Source organism: Dermacentor variabilis, chromosome 3, assembly GCF_050947875.1.
Source record: "Dermacentor variabilis isolate Ectoservices chromosome 3, ASM5094787v1, whole genome shotgun sequence".
Lineage (NCBI taxonomy): Eukaryota > Metazoa > Arthropoda > Arachnida > Ixodida > Ixodidae > Dermacentor > Dermacentor variabilis.
The window spans coordinates 224,272,544-224,294,695 of record NC_134570.1 but is presented as its reverse complement, the minus strand read 5'-3'; the positions used below and the strand labels follow the sequence as shown (position 1 = coordinate 224,294,695).

Below are 22,152 nucleotides of genomic sequence, written 5' to 3'. Positions count from 1 at the left end.
CCACCAATCGTTCCTGGCGTTGCTAATTTCCCGACAACCCGCAAAATGAGTACAAGTACTCGACGTCAGTTCACCAGGGCGTTTAAAAAGAAAGTCATCGAATATGCCAAAATGGATGGGAACATGTCCGCCCAGCGGCAATTTGGCGTCTCGGAAAAAAACCGTCGGGTGCTGGCGAACGCAGAAAGTCAAGCTGTTTGCCTGCAATGCGCGGAAGACGTCCTTTCGCGGGCGCCGCGCGGTGCACCCGGAGCTCGAAGACAAGGTAACGAATTTCGTCTGTGAGCATCGTGCCAGATTTTTTCCAGTGACAGCGGAACTCATCCGCATCAAAGCTATCGAGGTCGCCACAGAATCCGGACTGCCCAAGGAACAATTCAAGGGTGCCATTTACTGGGTACGTCACTTGATGCGACGCAAGCGATTCGCACTTCGATGGCGCACATCAGTCTGTCAGAAGCTGCCAGAGGCATACGAGGACAAGCTGGTCAAAATCCAGCACTATGCTATCCCATCTCTGGCAGTAGCATGGCTACATGTTGGGACAGATCGGCAAAGCTGATGAAACACCGATGTGGTTCGACATGCCGTCGTCCACCACAGTGTGCGAACGCGGCGCAAAAGAAGTCAAGCTTCTTTCTACAGGAAACAAGCATTCATGCTTCACGGTGATGCTCGCGTGTACTGCAGACGGCAGAAAGCTGCCCCCATACATAATCTTCAAGAGGAAGATGCTGCCGAAAGAGGCTTTCCCACGGGATGTTGTCGTTCGCGTGAATGAAAAGGGCTATATGGATGAGGGCCTCATGCTCAATTGGATCAAGACCGTCTGGAATCGACGACCCGGTGCACTCCTACGGTGTCCGAGCATGCTCATCTTGGATGCCCTTCACGGGCACTTGACTGCAGTTGTGAAGCAAGCACTCCGCGACTAGTAGACGGAGCTCGCCATCATTCCGGGAGGCATGACGTCAACACTTCAGCAACTGGACGTCGTGCTCAACAAGCCCTTTAAAGACTGTGTCCGTGAACAGCATAATCAGTCGATGGCCAGCGTGATCCCAACGACTCCAACCAGCTGGCTGCGCAGGCCGACTCTCGCCACTGTGGCCACATGGGTGTCGCAGGCTTGGCGCTTGCTGCCCGACGATATAATCGTGCGGGCATTCAAGAAGTGTCGCATTAGCAACTCCTTGGATGGCGCCGAGGATAACATGTTGTGGGATGCAGCCAGTGAAAAGCAATCGTCTTCAGACGAGAGTTCAGACAGCTCAAACGAATGAGCAGGTGACGAGCCTGGCGTCACCACTAAATAAAACAAAGTTTTGTGCCTTATAATTTTTATGTTGACTTCTATGCTTCAATGAAAGGGGGTCGACCTATATTCCACCTCGACCTATATTCCGCATTATACGGTAGCTTCTGCATGCCACTTGAGAGTCTGATAGGATGGTTATTTGTTGTTGGTTTGGTTCCGTCGCTTTGATAGCAAGGACTATTGCGATTTCTTCTGCTTCTACGATAGCGGTGTTGTGTGTGGAGGCGTCAATGATTTCTCTGCCCATGTAGTCAGTGACAGCATCTACCATTCTTTTCTGCCTGCCTGGGTATCTTGCCGTGTCCACAAAGCGGGAATTTGGTTTGTCGCCATGCGTTTTTTCAACGTATGCAGCTCTGGCTTCTCTTCTGCCTGCATGTAGAGTTGGGTCCATATTTCTGGGTATTGGGGCCATTTGATGCAGTGTCTGATTTTTGTGGGGGTGGGTTTAGTTTGGTTGTGTTTTTCTAGGAGCTTGTGATACCCGAGTCTGCCAAGGAGTTTCCTACCCATGGTCGTTTGTGCGAGTCTGTTTCTTTGAGTTATCAGTTGAGCTTCTGCCAGTTCCTCGAATGTATTATGAATCCCTAGAGACATGAGTTTTTTGGTTGGGGCGCATTGCGGAATTTGTAGGGCGATCTTGTAGGCTTTCCTTAAAGGGACACTAAAGTGAAATATGATTTCTTCTGCATCAGTAAATTACCGTTCTACAACACCAAAAACACCACTCTTACAATGATAAGAAGTTTGGTAAGCCAGAAAAAGCGCAAGAACGAACTACGGGTGCCGACGCCTACTTCAGTTTCCGCACCTGGGGGCTGTGACGTCTTGGATTTTGATGGAATCTTCTAGGGCCTACTAACTGTATATAGCGGTACAGATCGACTACATTGTGTTCTAAAGGAACCAAATAATAAACATGACAATTTTCGGGAACCTATACTCAGCCAACGCGGCCCAAATGCGAAAACATACTTTGGAATCCCTGACGTCACGCTGACGTACCGGAGCTGGGGTTTCGGCGCGAAATTCAAATAACGATACTTGGACCTTCATTTTCTGATCTAATAATCAAACTATTTTTTTGAAATGACTGCCGGCAGGGTTCTCAAACAACGCTTCATTAGTCTAAACTGATTTATTGTTTCGCTTTAGTGTCCCTTTAAGCACGAATTGATCGCATAAGAATCATGACGAGTGGCTGGTTCAAAGATTTGGCAAATAAAGAACAAAGAGCAAAACACACTGATATTGATTTACTTCAAAAGTGTAATGTTTGGAAAGCTTGAAGAAATTTTTAGCCCCACTTTATTGCAAGCATCTGTATACGCTGCTTGCGCTTGTTCGCACAAGGTGTAATGAGCGCCACAAGTGCTTACACGACCTCTGAAGCAGTGGCCAAAGCTTCGTGCCATGCACCCAGTCACCGTCTATGACATCTGCCAAAACAGAGCTTTTCTGTGCTGCACTGGTGCCATTCACATTCATTGCAAACATGGAGGCAGCTGAGGCAAGGAATGGACGTGTCACCATGCGATCAAACATGGCAGCGCCTATGGAATCGCCATGAAAAGGATCTGTAGTGGTTTTTTTTCCTGTTCATGTTGTGTATATATTTTCACATTTGTATGCATGCTTGCAGTTTTATCTCTATTACTTGTGTATTTCTATATGTTTCACTCAAATCTACTAGATTATAATTTCAGTTTTGCTGCCACAGCTTGTGTGTAACTGTCATCCCAGGTGGGAAGATGTTACTGCCTTTTGTCCTCCCTTTAAGTGTAAAGATGTACAGTGTTCACGGAATGAAACGCATCAATTTAGGGCTAAATATTGCGCATACATATTTTCGTTTCTACTGGCTGCAGTTTGTGTCACATCGACGTAATTTTGGCATGTACACTTAGATTGGAGTCTGCATTACATTTTGTGACCAGATTCCTAGTGACATGACATGGTACTCTCAAGTATTTTGTAGATATTGACACGTGTACTTATCTTGATCGGGCGACCATGTTTCGCCACCTAACAAATGTTATCGCACAGGGCGGGACGCGCCTGCATGTATCCGAAGTTTCTGGAAAGTTTTTGATGCTTCTATCCGCTTTCTGTTGTTGCCGAACCTTATGTTATCTGATTTCATCGCCTGACACGTATGGTGTAGAACTTCGTGGAAGGCACGCGGGTCCGAACGATTAGTCTGGAACATTCAACGATTGATGTATAAAAGCCGACGCGCTTGACCCATTGATTAGATTTTCGACAATCGCGGACTGTGTTCGCTGCTCTCGTTGTGCTTTAGGTGTAGCCTGTTTTGTGGGCACAGGTTCGCCCAATAAAAGCTAGTTTTGCCTTTCACAGTATTGCTACTGTGTTCTTTGACGTTACGACCACGTGACATCTGGTGGAGGTGCTAGTGCGTTCATGTACCGAACGCCCCCGCAAAGCCGCGATCTGAGCCCGAAGCCCGAGGACAAAACCAACATCGCCCAAGACCAGCGTGCTAGCTGCAGACTGCAAGGACTGCCCCCAGCACGGGCTTCTACCTGAAATGACCAAGAAGATCGTGGTCAAGACAACTCCAATGGCTGCCCCAGCGTCCCCCGTTATCCTACAACAACCTCGGGACCAATCAAACTTCCACGGGGCAGTGAATGAAGACCCGGAATACTGGCTGGAGACCTACGAACGAGTCGGAACTTTCAACAACTGGGACTCCGACGACAAGCTGCGGCATGTATACTTCGCCTTAGAAGACGCCGCCAGAACGTGGTTTGAGAACAGGGAGTCGACTTTGACAACATGGGACCTGTTCCGTAGCGGCTTCCTGCGCACCTTTACAAGCGTCGTGCGAAAGGAAAGGGCCGAGCCTATGCTGGACGCCTGAGTGCAGCTACCCAATGAGAATGTTGCCATCTTTACGGAAGAAATGAGCCGTCTGTTCTGCCACGCCGACCCGGATATGCCCGAGGAGAAGAAAGTCCGCCTACTCATGCGTGCTGTAAAAGAACTTTTTGCCGGAATGGTATGAAGCCCACTGAAGACCGTCGACGAGTTTCTTCGCGAGGCCACTAGCATCGAGAAGACACTCGAGATGCGAAACCGGCAATTCGATCGCCGCACGAACTCTACAAACTACGCCGGAGTTCAATCACTGGCGACCGACAATCTACTCGAGACTATCAGAGCAGTCGTACAGGAGGAGCTGCAGAAGTTCTACCAAAGGTCGCAGTCCCAAGTGAATCCAATCGCTGAAATCGTCAAAGAAGAGGTTCAGCGATCGCTTGGAGTCCCTGAGGTGCAACCACGATAACCGCAACCTCAGCCGGAAGCGATGACCTATGCCGCCGCCGCCCGCCGTCAAGGTCCCCCTCCGCGACAATGCCAGGGCCTTGTAATGCCACAATTCCGTCGTCCACCGCCACCGCCGCCAGTACGCCCACCCGTCACCCAGTGCAGCTACGCGAGGAAGATGGGACATTTGGCGAGCCCCCGACCACCGCCCGCTCTGCTACCACTGCGGCGAAGCCGGCCATGTGTACTGCCGATGCCCATACCGCGACCTGGGATTGCGAGTATTCGCCGTCGACGCACCGTGCCCTCAGGAAGGTGAACGCCCTCGTGACATCGCAGACTACCTCGCCGCTACTCAGTGGAGCACCCGACGACCGTCCCGTTCGTTGTCACCAGGCCGCTACCTGTCGCTGCAGCGCTGACCATACACCGGCCCAGCCCGGGGCCAGTCTGCGAGCCCATATCCGGAAAACTAAAAGCAGCAACCGATGGAGGTGCGGTTGCTGTTCGTCGAATTGACGAAGATCCTCCGCCGCCGTCGAAGTCAATAACGCTGTCGGAAGATAAAGCGTTACCGCCGGACAGCCCTTGTAGTCACCACGCCTTGAGTGTGCTCGAAGATCAAGTGAGCATCCCGCCTCGCTCCAGCATTGTTATTTCGGTCGGCACCGAAACACCCGCTGACGTAGAAGGCGTCATCGAGGGCGACCAACGTCTACTCCTAGACCGTCAAATTTGCGTCGCAAGAGGGATTGCTCGACTGCATGGAGGGAAAACTGAAGTGTTGCTGACAAACTTCAGCCAGGAGTTCAAGCATATCAACAAGGGCACGACGATCACGTACATCGAGGAAATTCTGGAAACCAGTAATGCATTTGTCCTCTCGGATTCCGCCGCGTCTACCTCGACGACTATGGTTCCCGAACTAGACTACGACATTAATCCAAGTCTCCCACTGATTAAGCAACAGCAGCTCAGAATTCTGCTCCGACGATACAAAGGCTGCTTTTCGACGTCATCGAGGATTCGACAAACACCAGTCGCCAAGCATAGCATAATCACCGAGGAGTGCGCTCGACCACTCCGCCAGAGCCTTTACAGAGTTTCACTGCGAGAACGCGAAGCTATAAGAGAACAAGTGGAGAAAATGCTGCATGACGACATCATACTGCCGTCAAAAAGCACGCGGGCATCGCCTGTTGTCCTGGTGAAGAAAACGATGGGACCCTAAGTTTCTGTGTCGAATATCGTCGTCTGAACAAGATCACGAAGAAGGACGTATACCACCTCCCACGGATAGACGACGCATTGGATTGGCTCTGCAACGCTAAACACTTCTCGTCGATGGACCTCATGTCTGGCTATTGGCAAATAGAAGTCGACGAAAGAGATCGCGAAAAGGCCGCCTTCATCACCCCAGATGGCCTCTAAGAGTTCAAGGTTATGCCATTTGGACTGTGCTCGGCGCCTGCAATGTTCCAGTGTGTGATGGACACGGTTTTAGCAGGATTGAAGTGGCAGACCTGTCTCGTTTACTTGGATGACGTCGTTGTCGTTGCCGGAAATTTCGACGATCACTTTAGGCGGCTTGCAACAGTGCTACAGGCCATCAAGTCATCAGGGCTCACTCTGAAGCCAGAAAAGTGCCGCTTTGCTTACGATGAGCTTCTGTTCCTAGGCCACGTCATCAGCAAGTCTGGAGTCCGCCCCGACCTGCAGAAGACAGCTGCCATCGCAAAGTTCCCGCAGCCCAATGACAAGAAGGCAGTGCGTAGATTTCTTGGCATGTGTGCCTACTACAGGCGATTTGTCAAGGACTTTTCGCTCATTGCTGAGCCGCTGACACAGCTAACTAAATGTGACGTCGAGTTCAAGTGGGAAACGCCACAGGCCGACGCATTTCAAGAACTCAAACGACATATGCAGTCGCCGTCTGTACTTGAGCACTTCGACGAGCACGCCGACACAGAAATACACACTGACGCTAGTAGCCTAGGCCTCGGTGCCGTCCTAGTCCAGAGGAAACATGGACATGAACACGTGATAGCTTATGCTAGCCGGTCATTGTCAAACGCAGAAGGCAATTATTCTACTACCGAAAAGGAATGCCTCGCCATCGTTTGGGCTACAGCGAAATTTCACCCTTACCTATGTGGCAGGCCATTCAAAGTGGTCAGCGATCATCACGCGTTGTGTTGGCTAGCTAACTTAAATTTAGGACCCTTCAGGACGGCTGGCACGGTAGAGCCTCAGACTACAAGAATACGACATCACTGTAACTTACAAGTCCGGACGAAAACACTCATATGCCGATTGCCTATGGCGCGGCCCCATTGACCCGCCGCCGCAAGATGACGAGGATGACGACGCCTTCCTTGGAATAATAAGCGCGGAAGACTTCGCCGAACAACAACGAGGAGACCCGGAGCTAAAATTTCTCGTCGAGTATTTGGGAGGGCACACCGACGTTGTCCCTAGGGCATTTAAGCGTGGATTGTCTTCGTTCACGCTTCAAAACAACCTAGTCGTGAAGAAGAACTTCTCACCAGTCCACGCCAACTACCTTTTTGTTGTTCTGTTGGCGCTGCGTCCTGAAGTACTGCATGCCCTACAAGACGATCCGACCGCTGGGCACCTCGGTTTCTCCCGGACGCTATCGAGGATACAAGAAAGGTATTACTGGCCGCACCTAACCGCCGATGTCGCCCATTACGTCAAGACATGCCGAGACTGTCAGCGATGCAAAACACCACCGACAAGGCCAGCGGGATTACTACAGCCGATCAAGCCTCCTTACCGACTTTTTCAGCAGATCGGGATGGACTTGTTGGGACCGTTTCCGACATCAACTTCTGGAAATAAGTGCGTCGTCGTGGCGACGGACTATCTCACCCGCTTCGCTGAAACTAAAGCTCTACTGAAAGGCAGCACAGCCGAAGTGGTGAAATTTTTCGTCCAGAACATCCTGTTGCAACATGGTGCTCCACAAGTCCTCATCACTGACAGAGGAACGGCTTTTACAGCAAAGCTCACGCAAGCCATTCTGCAATACAGCCAGACAAGTCACAGGAGGACAACTGCCTACCATTCGCAGACGAATGGTCTCACGGAGCGCCTGAACAAGACCCTCGCCGACATGCTAGCAATGTACGTCGACATCGAACACAGGATGTGGGATGCGGTCCTGTCGTACGTAACATTCGCTTACAACACGGCGGTGCAAGAAACAACACAGATCACGCCATTTAAGCTGGTTTACGGCAGGAACCCGACGACGAAGCTCGACGCCATGCTACCGCACGTCAGTGATGAGGAAAATCTTGACGTCGCTACCTATCTCCAGTGCACTGAAGAAGCCCGACAACTCGCCCGCGTGCAGATCAAGAACCAGCAGAGGACCGACAGCCAACACTACAACCTCCGACGATGCTTCATCGAGTACCAGCCCGGCGACCGTGTTTGGGTATGGACCCCGATACGCCGACGAGGACTCAGTGAGAAGCTACTGCGACGCTATTTCGAAGCCTACAAGCTCATCTGACGTATTGGCGCACGGGACTATGAGGTCGTGCCAGACGGCATTTCACATTCACAGCGGCGCCGTGCACGATCTGAAATGGTCCATGTGGTGCGCCTTAAACCATTTTACGGACGCTGACGAACTTCCTTATTTTGTTTTCTTTCCTACGAGTGCTTTTCTTTATTACTTTCGTTTGTTTGCAGCATCGGGTCGATGCTTTGTAAGAGGGGGGTAATGACACGTGTACTTATCTGTATCGGGTGACCACGTTTCGCCGCCTAACAAATGTTATCGCACAGCGCGGGACGCGCCTGCATGTATCCGAAGTTTCTGGAAAATTTTCAATGCTTCTATCCGCTTTCTGTTGTCGCCGAACCTTATGCTACCTGATTTCATCGCCTGACGATAATGGTGTAGAACTTTGTGGAATGCACGCAGGTCCCAACGATTAGTCTGGAGCATTCGACGATTGATGTATAAAAGCCGACGCGCTTGACCCGTTGATAAGATTTTCAAAGATCGCCGATTGTGGTCACCGCTCTCGTTGTGCTTTAGGTGTAGCCTGTTTTGTGGGCACAGGTTCGCCCAATAAAAGCTAGTTTTGCCTTTCACAGTATTGCTACTGTGTTCTTTGACGCCACGACCACGTGACAATATGCAGCGTTCTTCTAAATGCTCCCTGTCGCTTTTTATTCCGTGAGCACTGTACACTTCTATAGACTGCCCATACTTCTGCGATATGACCCCTTGCACTCACTACAGAGCTCTGCTAGCCACATTAACTCCTTACTGCAAGTTTCCACAAGGATTTCAATGGCGTATGATTGCGATAGTTATGTGGCAGAAGTATTGAACAACAAAATTACAATGTAACATAAAACAACACACAATCACGCTTACATTCCAAATTAACAAAGATAGCTGAAGCACTGCATTTTGGCTTTACATGCTGAAAAACGCTTTTACGCTAAAAATGTTTACAGCAAAGGCTGAGAAATGTCAGAAGCATTGACCACTTGCCTTCAGTGATGGGCAACGCTGTGTCAGGTGCTTGAAGAACTTTGGTGTGAATGTGTGCTGTGCCCTACGGTTGGAGAAGAACATGTGAGCGCTGCCTGATATTCGTAGCTCCACAAGGTTTGCATCTGCATGAGCTCGAATAAGGTGCCATGCCTGCAGTGCCGACAGTGGATGGGCCAACACGTCAATCATTCTTCGAAGCACTCTGTCACGTGCAACCCGTCGCCATCGTCGACAAACACTGGAAATGCAGCAAAAAACAACAAAGAACTCAACAGATGCACATTTCACACTTGTGACAGCACAACTATAAAGTATGCAGCAATCACTAGCGAGAAAGAGGAGGGGATCCAAGAGGCCTGGTCTTTTGTAAGTCACAACCATCAAATATTAACAAACAATGAAGCCAGAGAAAGTAAAGCCTTGCTTAACTGAAGTGTTGGCATAAAAGGCAAAGGGAAATGAAAGTGAACAAAGAGATAGTTTTTGTAACACCTGCACTTTCAGCTGTCTTCTATGCTCACACTAATACATCTAAATACAGTAATGTGGAAAGTTGGGCTAGTTGGTGATTAATCACCATACCTTACTGGTGAAGCAGCGCACTGACATGGACACAGTGAAGATACACAAGAAAAGACAACGCTCGCTGTGAGTGTCGTCTTTTCTTGTGTGTCTTCACTGTGTCCTTGTCAGTGCACTGCTTCACCAGTAAGGTATGATGATCGAAATACAATTTTTCCTTAGGAGTACTGAACATTGCTGCAAAATTCCTGGCACTACCCAATGTTTGCCTCTACATAAAGGAATTCTTGAACACCACTGAATGCTCCTCTAGCTTGCTTTAATGTATGTCTCATACATTAATGTTTTCTACTGCTTTCTATTATTCAAATTTTTATGTGTATTCTTACTTCACCACTTCTGCAATAGCCCCAATGTGGGCTGCAGTATCTGAATATACTGATATGACAATATGATGTGAACTTATAATACATGCTCATGACAGCACTGTCTGGCTATATTAGCTTAGTGTCAGAAGGTAACAAAACTCTTGCTAAGTTATCAGAGCAGTCTAAGATAAATTAATTCAAAATTACCCGAATAAAGACAAAGGTCATAATTTTTCATGCCAGGAATAAAATGTTAACATTAACACGTACCTTATTTCATAGGGGTCACAAAATTGATATATTTGATGGCCACAAAATTTTTGGGGTTCATTTTTATCTACATTAAGCTCATATATTAATTATTTTAGTAAAAGCTTTCCTTAATAATTGGGATCGTATTCGTTGCTGTGCTGTGCTCCTAGTTGCAACTATGCTTACAATCTATTGTGCTTCATTTAATTCACATTTATTTTATCGTGCTTTTGTATGGCATACAACTAAAGGTAAAAAAGCAGGCTTTTTGTTTTGTAGAAAAATCATTTGCTCATTGGAAATATGGATTCACTATCCACAACAAAGTATGCTTTACCAGAGTTCAATATTAATAGAGTTGAACATACTTACATCTTAAATTTATTACAGGCTAGGTTTATACAGGAAATTTGTAACTCAAAATTCAAGGACAATTCAAGGATTTTAAGAATGCCAAAGGTAAAAATTCAAGGAGGTGGAAACAAGCCTTATTTGTACACATACATTGAAAAATTGTGAAATCTCCTTCTCAGCTCCAATTTCTTTCAGCTAAGAAGCTGCTGAGTTGGACACATGCTCCAAGCTCATAAGGGTCACTTTTCAAAGCTGATTTCACCAAGGTAATGATGTCAGTCACCTTCTGGAGTGATGGTTAGTAGTGTCCGATTTTAGCCAAAACTACTCATTGTGTTAAAGGCCCATCGCTCAAGCTTACTTTCTGCCAGGTATTTCAAAAGCTCAGGGTTTGAAAATGGAGCCATGATGGCTGTGGTTTGAACCAACTAGCAAGATAAAAAAAAACTGTACAGCTTAGTTGCTTGATCTGGTATTGTCTAATCCACAATGGCAATGCTGACTTGAACAAACCTGTCATTGGTTGCTGCAAAAAGGGCACATTGCAATTGTTTGGTGACTCTTAAATAAACAGCTAGAATATTGTTACAGAAGGATAAAAGAAGAGAAAGGAAAAAGAAGATAGCAAGACGCTGGCTGGCTGCATGTTGTTGCTGGTCAGGCATCTTAACTACATTGGCTGTGCTTGTATATATATTGCAAATACAGTCTGTCTATAATCCCAACATCCCCGTAACATATTGGTGGGAGGTGCTGGGTACCACGGCTGAAAATGGAGCTCCGCAGTGGACGTTGCATCACCGTCCCCACCATGAATGACGGTGAGCACACAGGATCAACGTCGTTGCTGCCTCCAATGTCACCGTGGGCAGCTACGTCGCTGTCCCCTTCGGTTGTGGTAGTGAAACCCAAGGATCCTGGAACTTTCCGCGGGACCGATGGCGCCGACATTGAAGAGTGGGTGGCTATGTACAAATGCATGAGTGGAATCAACAGATCGGACCCTATGTTTATGCTAGCTAACCTGTTGTTCTATCTAAGAAGCACAGCAAAGGTGTGGCATGAATACCATGAAGAGCTAACCAGCTGGGACCAATGCAAAGAGAAGTTGACAGAGTTGTTTGGCAAACCAGCCAGCCGTAAATTGCTGCAATGCAGGAGCTGGCCTCCCGTTCCCGATCCCCCCAGGAATCCTATGTCTTGTACATCCAGGACGTGCTGGCATTTTGTAGTAAAGCCGATCACGACATGACAGAAGCTGAGGGTCGGTCATCTACTGAAGGGAATTGCTGATGACATCTTTAATCTGCTCATGTGCAAAAGCTGCTCATGTGCAAAAGCTGTGCAAAAAGAGCGCCGACAATTCAAGCAGGCCAAAAGCCAACGCGTCCTGCAACCATTCGCCCGTAACTTGAAAACATTGGTCTACATTGTGTCTGTGCTGTCGTCAACCCCAGAGCCAACGAATGCCCTTCTACTATTTTCGCTCCACCTTGATGCTTCTCTCCACGTAATTGCAACCAGATTGAGTGGAGAACTGCGGATGACCAGCTGATATGTTTCACCTGTCACCGCATTGGTCATGTCGCCCGATACTGTCACAACTCGTGGCCCTTAACACCTCGCACGCCAAACAACCTGAGCAGTTTTGATGGAAACACCCGCAATGTTTTGGCCACCGCCAAGTCTAACAGCACCGACAACTCTGCAGGAACATGCGGTACAGTTGCTCACTATCGCCGTGCGGACGCCAGTCTCGTTCACCTCAAGCACATTGCCCATCTTCGCATTAGCTGCAGTCACATCGCCTTTCGTCCCCTGTGGCTTCTGGCCGCACCCTTTTGGAGTAATAAGAAATGCAGCCCTTGGAGGTGGTGCAGCATTGCCTACTACTGCAGCATTCTTGGAATGTGTACTGCGTGTTCAAGTATAGCTTGCCGCCCTACTTCTGTTCCCTTTGCTGTGGTCGACAACTGCACTCACGACGTTATACTTGGACTTTTTGTCAAATCATTTTGCTTTCATCAACTGCGCTACCGGCGTTCTTTAGTTGTAACTGCCTCAACTTAACGATGTGCCAAGCATCGCCCCACTGCACTTGTACTTGCTTCACGATGTGCGTCTGTCCCCTGAGGCACTCACTGACGTCACTTTGACCGCGCAGCCACAGGTTCCCGACAGTGAATATGTGCTTTGCCCCATCATCAAAGTGCTTTTGAACCGGAATGTTGCTGTTCCGCATACGCTAGTCAAAGTTACTAACAATGATGTCGTTCTACCGCTCCTGAATTTCAGCCTGTGCCCTCAAGTGCTTCCGGCCGGCATGTTCGTGGCCAGCATCTTTAGTACTTCTGAATTTGACATTGAGTCTGAATGCTGAGAGTGGTTTATTAGTGCCGATTGCAGCTCACAGCTCTGGTTCCTTAATGGATGACTTCACGAAAATGATTACACCTGGCCTCACCTCTGCACAGGCCACAAACATACGTCTCCTGCTTGAATCGTACAGTGACATCTTTGATTTCAGAGACAGGCCTTTAGGCCAAACATCTGTTGTTCACCACTGCATAAACACTGGAGACACGAATCCTATTCGTTGGCGTCCCTATTGTGTATTGCATGCTGAACACAGAGTCATCTAATCAGAAATGGACAAAACGCTCTGCAAAGGGGGTCATCAAACCATTAGCCAGCCCTTGGGCTTCACCTGTCGTCCTTGTGAAAAAAAAAAAAAAGATGGTACCTGGCGTTGTATCAATTTTCGCCACTTAAACGTGATCATGTGAAAATACGTCTACCCATTACCATGCATCGATGACGCCTTGGATTGCTTGTACGGAGCTAAATGCTTCTCATTCATTGATCTTCGATCCGGTTACTGGCAGATTTCCGTTGATGAAATGGACTGTGAAAAGACGGCTTTCATCACACCTGATGGTTTATATGCCCTTTGGCCTATGCAATGCTCCTGCGACATTTGAACGTATGATGGATGCCCTTCTGTGAGGCTACAAATGGACCACCTGGCTTTGTTATCTTAACAACATTATTGTTTTTTCTCCCACATTCGGCAGCCACCTCACCCGACTCGCTGCCATACTTGCAGTCTTCCGAAAAGCCGGCCTCCAAATAAACTCCACGAAATGTCAATTCGGGTGCTGTCAGATTACCGTGATGGGAAACCATGTTGATGCATCTGGTGTACAACCAGATCTGGAAAATGTTCGCGTCGTTCGCAGTTTCCCTGTGCCCCTTGTTGCAACTGAGTACGCTCGTGAAGTCATCGATCGTGCTCACATGGTGCATCAAGTCGTCCGATTTCATTTATTAGCCTCGCAGCATATACAAAAGCAGCGTTACGACCGGTGCCATCGCAATGTTAAGTTCGCCCCAGGTGCTTGTGTGCTCCTTTTGTCACCATGTCATTGGGTCGGCCTCTCCCAGAAGCTTCTCTCTTGCTACACAGGGCCTTATGAAGCCCTATGTGAAGTTAACGATGTCAATTACGAGAACTTGCGAGAAATTACGAAAAATCAGGCATCTTTAGATTAACGTCAAATTCTTGTAAACACACAAAATTAGGACACTTGGATGAGCTTGCACTTCCTGTAAATCAATATATACGAACACATATGGCTTAAATAGGCAGCAGCTTCATTCATATTTTACTCAACTGTGATACTTCACTCAGGGTGTCTACCAAGTTGGCATTTCCAAATTCCTTGAGTTTTCCAGGTTTTCCCTGACTAGCTTTGCAATATTCCCTGAGTGACACAGAACTTTGTTTTACATCAAGGTGGGCTGACACCATGTCGCCCAACACTGTCACTCTCTAGCAAGCATGTTAAAAAATAAGAAAGCGACTGAATCAAGTTTTTATAATAAGGAGTAGCGTTTATTTTATTCAATAAGAAAGCAGAAAGGGCTACTGGCTAGTGAAATGCTCAGCAAAAAAGTACCTTTGAAAAAAATGGTAAAACCAATTGTGATTCGAGTCGACCATTGTCAAATACGAATAAAAAAGAGATGCGCACAGAAGCAAATATTTTCGAATATGAGCTATTTCTATAAATTGATTACAAGCTCATTGGTATTATGTCTAAACCTTGTTACAAGTAATATTCTCTCTCAGCAGCTGTTAGGTACCTTCAGCTGTCCAGACATACTCTCAGCCTATGCACAACGCCTCAGTGTTGCGTTTTGTTACTTGAAAGTTTATTTTGGTTTGAATGAGGGATACCTGCACCTCGGCGTTAGCCGATACATTTTTAAAAATCTCAAGCTTCTTCAAAGAAGCGGCGGCACGACGCTTCCTTTCCCATTCATTTCTCAATGCGTCAGTCCTTTCTGTTCTCGTCCTCCTTCCGACGCACGTTCGCTTCCCGAACCATTTCAACCATCCTCTTGGTCAGTTGTACAGTGAACGTACGATTTTTGGTATTCCTTAGGGGCCACGAAAATGTAAGAAAAATCGGGAAGCTCGACGAAATAAATGCATGTCAGCTCAATATGGACAGACCTGGTGTGCTAAGTGTGCCTTTTTTGGGCTCAAATCGCCACAAGCATATGCGAAAAAGCTCTGAATGCATGCCAGTACACTTATTAGGCATATCGGTGCTCGTACTGTGACAGAAGATGGCGAGTGTGCGCGTGTATAATTAAGGAATACATACTGCGTCCCGGGACAATTGCCCCTTCCGACGGTTGTTATGCTTCACAGCAATACTTTTGCGTATGCTTCACTGCGTAACACTACTGTACTAAGGCGAAGATAACTTTCAGGAACCTGCCTTGTGCAACGCGTCGTGCTTTCCGAGCTTTCGAAGCTAATAGCGAGGACCACAAAGGCGGAGTAACATTGCTGAGAGTGGCGAATTTTTTCAATGAAAAACACGGCCCCGAAGCTTAACAGCGAACGTCGAAGCAGCTGGGCCTAGCGCTGCCGCAGTGGTGGCTATGGCTGCAAGCGGATCTGCGTGCGAGAATGCCGTTCGATGCGGCGAGGTAGTCAAAATGGCGGCGGTGGTGGATCTGATTAATGCCATTTCGGGCCTGCGGTCACGGCAAGAAGTCCGGAAACTCGGACGGCGAAAGGTTCTTGCGTCCAAAATTTCAGGCGTTGACTCTATGGGGTCCGTGGTGGTGCTGCGAAGCTGTCAGCATTATCGGGCGTCCGGAAAGTCAGTCGTTGACTGTACACTGGCACCTCCTCCAGTCGACGATACGGCGTCAAAGTGGATTCGTTACGATTCCTCTTTGTTACTCGAGCCAGCATTACCGCGACTTTCATTCTCTTTCAATAAAATTACAGCTAATTTTCCTTGACAGCAGAAATTCCCCGAGTTTTCCCTGAGTATTTTCATACTATTAAAATCCCTGAGAATTCCCGGTTTTCCCAGTTGGTAGATACCCTGTTAACTGTAACTGTTATTAATTAATCAATTTATTTATTTATTAGAATACCTTAAGGGTTCAGAGGGTGTGGGTTACATAATCATTGTACTGGTACAAAACAAAAAAACTAAAGTGCATCTAAATTAGAGAAGAGGTTCGTGATGGCAATCTTGAATGACGATATCTGTTGTGGCAGCAATGAAGAGGGGAAGGTGATTCCAATCTTTCATAGTCTTTGGCAAGAAGGTATATAAGATTACTGCGACAAAAAAGAAGGGCCACTTTGATGGAATGGTTCATAAGTGATGACAAATAAGGTGATTCTGAAATGAATGAACCCTAATGGATTAGTTGTGAACAGTGGCGTAGCAACAGGGGGGGGCCGAGGGGCCGTGGGCCCCGGGTGCAAGGGGCCAGTGGAGAGGTGGGGGGTGTCATATGCGTCTGAAGACACCCGGAACTTGTTGATATTCTCGCCTTCCTCGACTACAGCTAGGGCGGGGGGGGGGGGGGGTAGACAGAAGACCTATGGGCCCCGGGTGCCAGACGACCTAGCTACGCCACTGGTTGTGAAATAGAAAGATGAGAAAATTTTCCTCGTGTTACCAGGTCTGGAAGGCCAAGGGAAGATTTCATAACGTCATACTCAAAGTTTACCCAAGACAATAAATCGAGCCGATCAGTTTTGAACAGGTTATAAAACATCCATTACCATGTTCTGGGAAGGATCCCATATTACTGTAGCATATTTAAGCTTCGGGCAAATTATTGTTTGGTACTATAACAATAGTTTAAGACGTAAAAGAGTTGGTTAAGCTTTCTACAAAGGTATCCCAGTGCCCGATTAGCAATATTGAATATGTAGGTTATGTGTTGATGCCATGACAGGTTACTAGTTATTTGAAGTCTGACATATTGAGTCTGTTGAGATAGGCTCTAATTTAGCTCTAATAGGCTCTAATAGGACCATCCAGAAGTGCAAATAATGCCGCTAACTCCTCCTCGCAGCACCTTTGTTCTGGTTGTGCATTAGCTTCTCTAGGAGAAAGCCAGGGGTGGTGGCATTTCTGCTAACAACAGTAAACTGATCGTGCTCTCTAGTAATGTTCGCAGCCTTTTGTCTAAGAAAGATGAAGTGTGCACAGTGATTAACGATTCTAACATTAATATTGTCGCGTTAACCGAAACTTAGCTTTCTGATAAAATACTAAACTAAGAGCTGTCCTACTGTGAAAAGATATATATATATATATATATATATATATATATATATATATATATATATATATTTCGCTGTGATAGGCTTAAACGATGTGGCGGTGGTGTTCTTGCAATAAACATGGAAATTGAAAGCTTCACTGTTGTTACAAAGTCTAGTTAAGAGGCAACATGGTGTTGCCTCAGCCTGGCTTTTGAAAACGTCATTGGTGTATGCTATCGCCCGCCTTCTGGGTGTTCTCAATTTTTGTGAGGACCTTCATGATTGCCTTAATCACGTGAACATCATGTTTCCCAGAGTGCTGGCCATTCTGTTAGGTGATTTCAACTTTCCTAACATTGTATGATCAACTTATATTCGTCACCTAACTCGGCTGAAGCGGACCATTTTCTCACATTTGTTCTGATTTAAGTTTGACACAGCTGGTCTAGTTTCCTACACACATTACAAACAATGTCTTTAATTCTTGACCTTGTTTTGACATCACCGCCAGAAATTGTATCTTGTGTGTCTAATACGCCCAGTATCAGTGATCATGAAATTATTCAAGCAAAGATTTCACTGCCATTCTCACGCACACGTAAACACCTTAAACCAATATGCGATTATAAGAAAGCAGATTTCGACGTAATTAAAGGGACACTAAAGGCTAATACTAAGTCGACATGGACTGTTTAAATAGCGTTCCAGAAACCTTGCAACACTCATTCTGTGCCAAGAAAAGACTTTGCTTACGAAAAAATTGCATCTGAACGGTACGAATACCTTTCTCAAAATTCAAATCTCCTGCCACCCAACTGCGGGAGTGGTCACGTTGCGTACGCCCTTTGCTGCCATCGGTGAGTGAAACGGCATCCGACAGACAGCGGTACCAATTCTCTGCAAGTTTGTTCGAGTTTTGTGAGCCAGCAAAACCAGCGCAGCACTACGTGATAACTCCGGAAACGCGAAAGCATGGGTGGTGCACAGCCGAGAGAAAAGGAAACCGTTTGACCGCCCGCGTTGTTGTCAAGGGTGATTTCAATGAGTTCTTTTGCCTAAACATGAAATAGAACAGGACAAGTAGCATTTTATTTCATCTCATAATACATTAGGAGGATGTTTTGTGCAATGAGTGGTTGACTACTAGTGACAGAATTTAACTGAGGAGTGCTTCCGTCATGGGGCAAGTGCTTCAATGACCCGGGGGAGTCTCTCAATTTCTCAATTATTAAGGCTCGGTTCGCCTTAGTGATTCTCGAGCACTAATCTATCACTTTAGCTTGACTTAGTATTTGCCTTTAGTGTGCCTTTACCAATGAATTGGGCTCCTTATTAGATGTGTTCTCATTCGATTACCTTGAACGATCTGTGCAAAGCAACTGGGACTTATTCAAAGTGAAAATTTCAGAACCTTTAAATACATTCCTATCAAGAAAGTTCTTTTTAAATACGAGCTCCCGTGGTACAACAGATACATAAATCGTCTTTCAAACCATAAGGCTCTATTGCGCTCCTCTCAAATCTTGGTCTGATAAACGTTGGTCAGCCTACAAATCTGCAACCACAACTTACTTATCTGACATGAAACGAGCTAAATTTTTCTTCTTTTATCGCAGCCTTCCAGCTATGCTAAAATACAATTCTAGACAATTTTGGATTGTCATGCAAGGCAAGAAACGCAGCGCAATAACTTTACAAACGATGGAAGGACATCCCGTACCTGACATAGAATGTACGTGCTTCTGTCCTAAATGACACATTTATAAAAACTTTTTCTCATCCAGTAGGTACCAATGAATAACATACCTTGACATTACCTCATTACTTGCCCATGGAAGCCATTTTATTACTTCTGAGAGTATTCGCTCCATCATTAAGACACTTAAAAATTCATCATCATGTGGCGTTGAAAAGCAGTACGAAATTCTTGAAAGACACTGTTGAATACTGTAATGCTTTATATGAATAAGGTCTCGCACAACCTGTAGAAGTTTGCGACCAGGCAATTGTATTCCTGTGGTTTTTACAGCTCCTAATAAGCTTTCCAGGCCCTGCCCTCGGATTTGCCTTGACAGCAAGCGAGGTTGCAAAACCAGACATGAACACCCCTATGTAAGGTGTGCGACAGGAGTCGCATATTAAGTTTCCTTGAAGTGTAGAAATGTGTACATAGCCAAATTGAATGGTGCATCAACGACTGGCTCAGGCAGCATGTGCTAAATGTTAAGAAGAAAGAGGTCAAATATGCACATTTGGTTGCCCATATCATCACATGTGGTTGCGAGGCACTTTTTTCTGAGACCACTATCTTACCTTTCTATCTTACCTATCTTTCTGAGACCACTATTCACTCACCCTGTTAATTTTCTTGAGCCGAACCAGTTTTTTACGCCCTCGCAGCATGGCTTCCACAAGAATTTTTCTTGCGGAACACAGGTTCTGGTCTTTACTGATGACCTCGATTCTTCATTTTCGAAAGATCACATTTTTTAAATATTACTCTAATGCATTTGACAAGGTTAGTCATCAGTTACTACTTTTTAAGCTTGGCCAATTAAATCTAGATTCTAATGTGCTTAACTGGATTCGAGCTTTCCTTTCTAACCGTACTCAGTTTATCTCTGCTAATACTGTTGAATCTCCAGTCCAACCTGTACTATCATGTGTTTCCCAAGGGTCTGTATTGGGGCCCTTACATTTCTTAATTTTCATGAATGACCTACCCCGTAGCATTTCATCAAAGGTTAACCTATTTGCAGATGACTGTGTAACTTACCAGAGAATAAATAACCAAGAAGATGTTGCCTTACTACAGACCGATTTAGACAACATACTTACCTCGTGTCAAATGTGGAACATGGAATTAAACATTTCAAAATGCAAATCAATGTGCGTATCTCGCACCTTATTAGCATGTCCACACTATCATCTTGCTAATGCATTTCTTGAGTCTTTGATCTTACAGCTATCTTGGTGTTCATATCTAGTAACCTATCATGGAAGCATCATGTAAGGTACATCACTCCCAAAGTTAACCGTTCACTTGGGTACTTTCGAAGAAATTTCTATATGGCACTCCTATCACTTAAAAAGCTTCTCTACACCACTTACATCCATCCGTCACTTGAGTATGCATCATCTATCTGGGATCCCGGTGGTACTACACTGATAAACGAACTTGAAAGAGTGCAGAATTGTTCAATTAGCTTCATCTTATCCAATTATGACTGCGCTGCCAGTGTTACCATGATAAAGTAACTGCTTAACTTCCTGAACTTACCACTTGGCGTAAAATTTCCAGGCTCACTCCATTTCATAATATTTACCATAACAACAATCATCTTCATGAACAGTTCACTAATACCCCTCCTTTCATATCAGCTAGAATTGACCACCTCCAAAAAGTTGATGTTCCTCGTTGCAGAACTGTGACCTATTCACATGCATTTTTACCTCGAACCACCTCCGAATGAAATCAGCAGCCCGAGGCAGCTACTGCTATTATGGATAAATCGCGCTTTAAGAGTTTCTTTAATAACATGTTTAACGTTGCCTAATTATTTGTACTCAATTTGATCTTCCGTTTAGCCTGCTTTTTTTACATTTTTTCATCTCGAAATTACTCTGCTTTTTCTTAGTTGAAAATGTACATTTTTTTATTAATTTATCGATTGTTCCTGCTGCTTATTCTTACTATATCAATGTATTTTTCCCCAATGTTGGTCTGTAATATATGCCTCCCCTCTATAATTTGCTAACCCTGAGGGTAAAATAAATAAATATTTAAAAAACAACTTTACGGAGAAGCTAAGGCTGCTTGGAAAGTCATTATAAATTAGAAGCAGCAAAGGGCCGAGGGTAGAGCTCTCAGAAACAGCAGAAATAACAGTACAGGGGGAAGAAAAATAATTGTTAGGCATCCCATATTGAGTGCAATTATTCATGAAGCAGTCAATAATTTTTAATCTGTTAGGGTCAATATTTAGTGTGCTCATTTTAAGGAGTAGTGATTGGTGGAACACTCTGTCGAACGCTTTGGCAAAATCAAGAAATTTGCATTTAACTTTCAATCCCTTATCTACAGTGAAAACTACACTTTTTTCAAAATGTTGTTTCCCTGAACTGCTGTCTCATTGCGAGATATTGCAGGGGTGGGTACAAAATTTGCTAATAAAAGTAATATAAGACAAACATGACACAGCGTACACTAGCATACGTGCAAAACATGAAGCTGCATGAGTTTGCAAGCAACAGAACATGTTAGATATATGCATAGGTCATAAAAATACAAAAGTGCATATAAAGAAGCATGTATTGAAGTGTAAATATATGGCAATAAGTTAAAGAGAGTACATAAGCAGGTCTTAGAACTAGTGAGATATATTATGAGGAATTTCCTTAATGACAAATTGCACAGGAGGTAATTGCCAAAGTGAGCCATCAAGACCATTCCAGCGTTTGACTGCTGATGGGAAAAATGATAATTTAAAGCTGTCCAAGTGCGGTTGGTATGGAACAAGGTTAAAGTGATGGGTGCTTGAAGTTGCACAGGTGGGACCCTTCGGAAATGAAACCGGTATCACAAGAATTGATGACCCAAGTATGATCTTATGCAAGATGGCAAGGCACTAGCACATGCATCTGTGTGAAACTGTGTCAAGTCATAACTCTGGGCTTAAGATGATGGAGAAAAGTGATGGTAATATCTGCTATACTGTATGTAAATCTTTTTACTCTTTTGCAGAGATTCCAATTCGTTAGCATTAGAGAAAGGGTAGTGAGACCAGCCGAGAAACGGATACTCCAAAATTGGCTTGATTAGTGCTTTATGTGCAGTCAGTTTGGAATCCTTAGTAGCACCCTTTAATGCTTATTCTAAATATGCTTGGCTCCAAGTAGACGCAGT

At 45.6% G+C, this 22,152-nt stretch overlaps 1 protein-coding gene across 2 annotated transcripts in view; it reads right to left on the bottom strand.

Moving 5' to 3' along the window:
* Positions 1-22,152, bottom strand: part of LOC142576665 (F-box/LRR-repeat protein 12-like) — a 95,675-nt gene that overhangs the window by 26,207 nt on the left and 47,316 nt on the right. For both annotated transcript variants that reach the window (XM_075686891.1, XM_075686894.1), the window contains one exon: positions 9,153-9,393. In XM_075686891.1, coding sequence (XP_075543006.1) covers positions 9,153-9,393 — 241 coding nt within the window. The remainder of the gene's footprint in view (positions 1-9,152; positions 9,394-22,152) is intronic.